Source organism: Trachymyrmex septentrionalis, unplaced genomic scaffold (assembly GCF_001594115.1).
Source record: "Trachymyrmex septentrionalis isolate Tsep2-gDNA-1 unplaced genomic scaffold, Tsep1.0 scaffold16, whole genome shotgun sequence".
Taxonomy (NCBI): domain Eukaryota; kingdom Metazoa; phylum Arthropoda; class Insecta; order Hymenoptera; family Formicidae; genus Trachymyrmex; species Trachymyrmex septentrionalis.
Genome location: NW_017304758.1, coordinates 4,541,251 through 4,542,798, shown reverse-complemented (window position 1 = coordinate 4,542,798; position 1,548 = coordinate 4,541,251). Strand labels below are relative to the sequence as shown.

At 31.6% G+C, this 1,548-nt stretch overlaps 1 protein-coding gene across 1 annotated transcript in view; it reads right to left on the bottom strand.

The window, feature by feature from the left end:
* LOC108746026 (pyruvate dehydrogenase (acetyl-transferring) kinase, mitochondrial) overlaps positions 1–1,542 on the bottom strand; it is a 20,396-nt gene extending 18,854 nt beyond the window's left edge. Inside the window, exon 1 of the mRNA XM_018482508.1 lies at positions 1,370–1,542. Within this exon, the coding sequence (XP_018338010.1) occupies positions 1,370–1,472 (103 nt within the window). The 5' untranslated portion in view covers positions 1,473–1,542. The remainder of the gene's footprint in view (positions 1–1,369) is intronic.
* Positions 1,543–1,548: the final 6 nt, after the last annotated feature.

Below are 1,548 nucleotides of genomic sequence, written 5' to 3'. Positions count from 1 at the left end.
GCTTTACATAAATATTTGTGAATGAATAAAGTACTTATACAAAAAAAATTGAGATTTTAATCATTATTTTATAATACATTTTTATATATTGCTATTACAGTACAAATTTAAAAAAATATTAGGAATAACATCCGACCGAGTAAATATACAACATAAATATGGTAGAGAACGCCAATAATCGGTTAAAGTTAGATGTTTCAAATAATATAATATTCTTGGTTTATGAATTTAATTTATCTTAAATGTGATTGCGCGCCGAAATATCCGGACATTTAAACACAATCAATCTGAGATACTAATTTTTTTAATCATTAAAAAAAAATTGTGATAGTTTTGAGGGAATTATGAGCAATCAAAATATCAAATCAAAATATTCTTTTTATTTCATTCGCAACAACTCAGTAACAAAAAATCGTAGGGACATTATTTAAAAACGATTTTATTTAGGGAAAATCAAGGGGAAAACTAAGGTTTTACATTAGAAATTAAAAAAAATTGCAATTTTTTTTGGACATGTGACATGCCTACAGAATGAAAAAAAAATTTCCCGTTTTGTTTAACACGTAGTTTTCTATATATAAAAATTACAAAACTCACATAAATTCCAAAAATATAGTAACCATTCGAAAGTAGAGATTTCAAGCTTTAAAAGCTTTTTTTTTAATCTAAATTTTGTTTATTTTTAACAAATTTGCAGCTGTTTGAACTTTAAATAATAAATCGGACATGTATTTTTGTACTCCACTCAATAAATATTTCTTTGAATAATACCGAGTAAACATTTACTTACAGTGAATGAATATTTATTTAATAAAAAATAACAGTTAAATCAAATTAATAATTTTTGTATCAACATATGTGTATGTTTACATTTAGTAAATATTTACTTAGGACCATTCAAAGCAAATTTATTAAAATTTAATACTTTTTAAATAGTGCATTTTCTTAAATATTCAATTAGTACCATTCGAACAAATATTCATTAAAATTTAGTAAACTCTTTTTCAGAGTAACATACGTGAAACATTGGAAGAAGCGTATGTCCCACGATTTCCGATGAGAAATTTGAGATATAAGTATTCTAATCGAATATTTATGATCATAATCATCGCCGTTAAAGAAATTTAAATAACCGGCACAGTGCGGGGCCGAAAACTCCGGCCGCGTCGGTCCGGCCGGAATTGAAGCATCTCGCGCGTCAATCATATTTAATTGACGTAATAAGCAATGCGGCGATCAAGCCGTAACGTGACGTGAAACACTATACTACACTACGCTAAGTAATATGACGAAAAATGACCGCGTTGAACAGGCCGAAGCTGCGCTTTCACGTGCAAAGTGTAGGGCCGAGGGTAGGGCGAGGACTTACCGAAATCGATGAACTGTTTTATCGAGAGTGGCGAGGGGTTGAATTGCGAGTAGAAGTCCAACATCTTGGTGATGTTGCCGAGACAGTTTCGTGTGAGCTTCATTCCGCGGCGTGTCGTTAATGTTACACATCAAACCCGGCACGATCGTGCTTGGTCCACCGCCGCGCGTGCTGGTTGA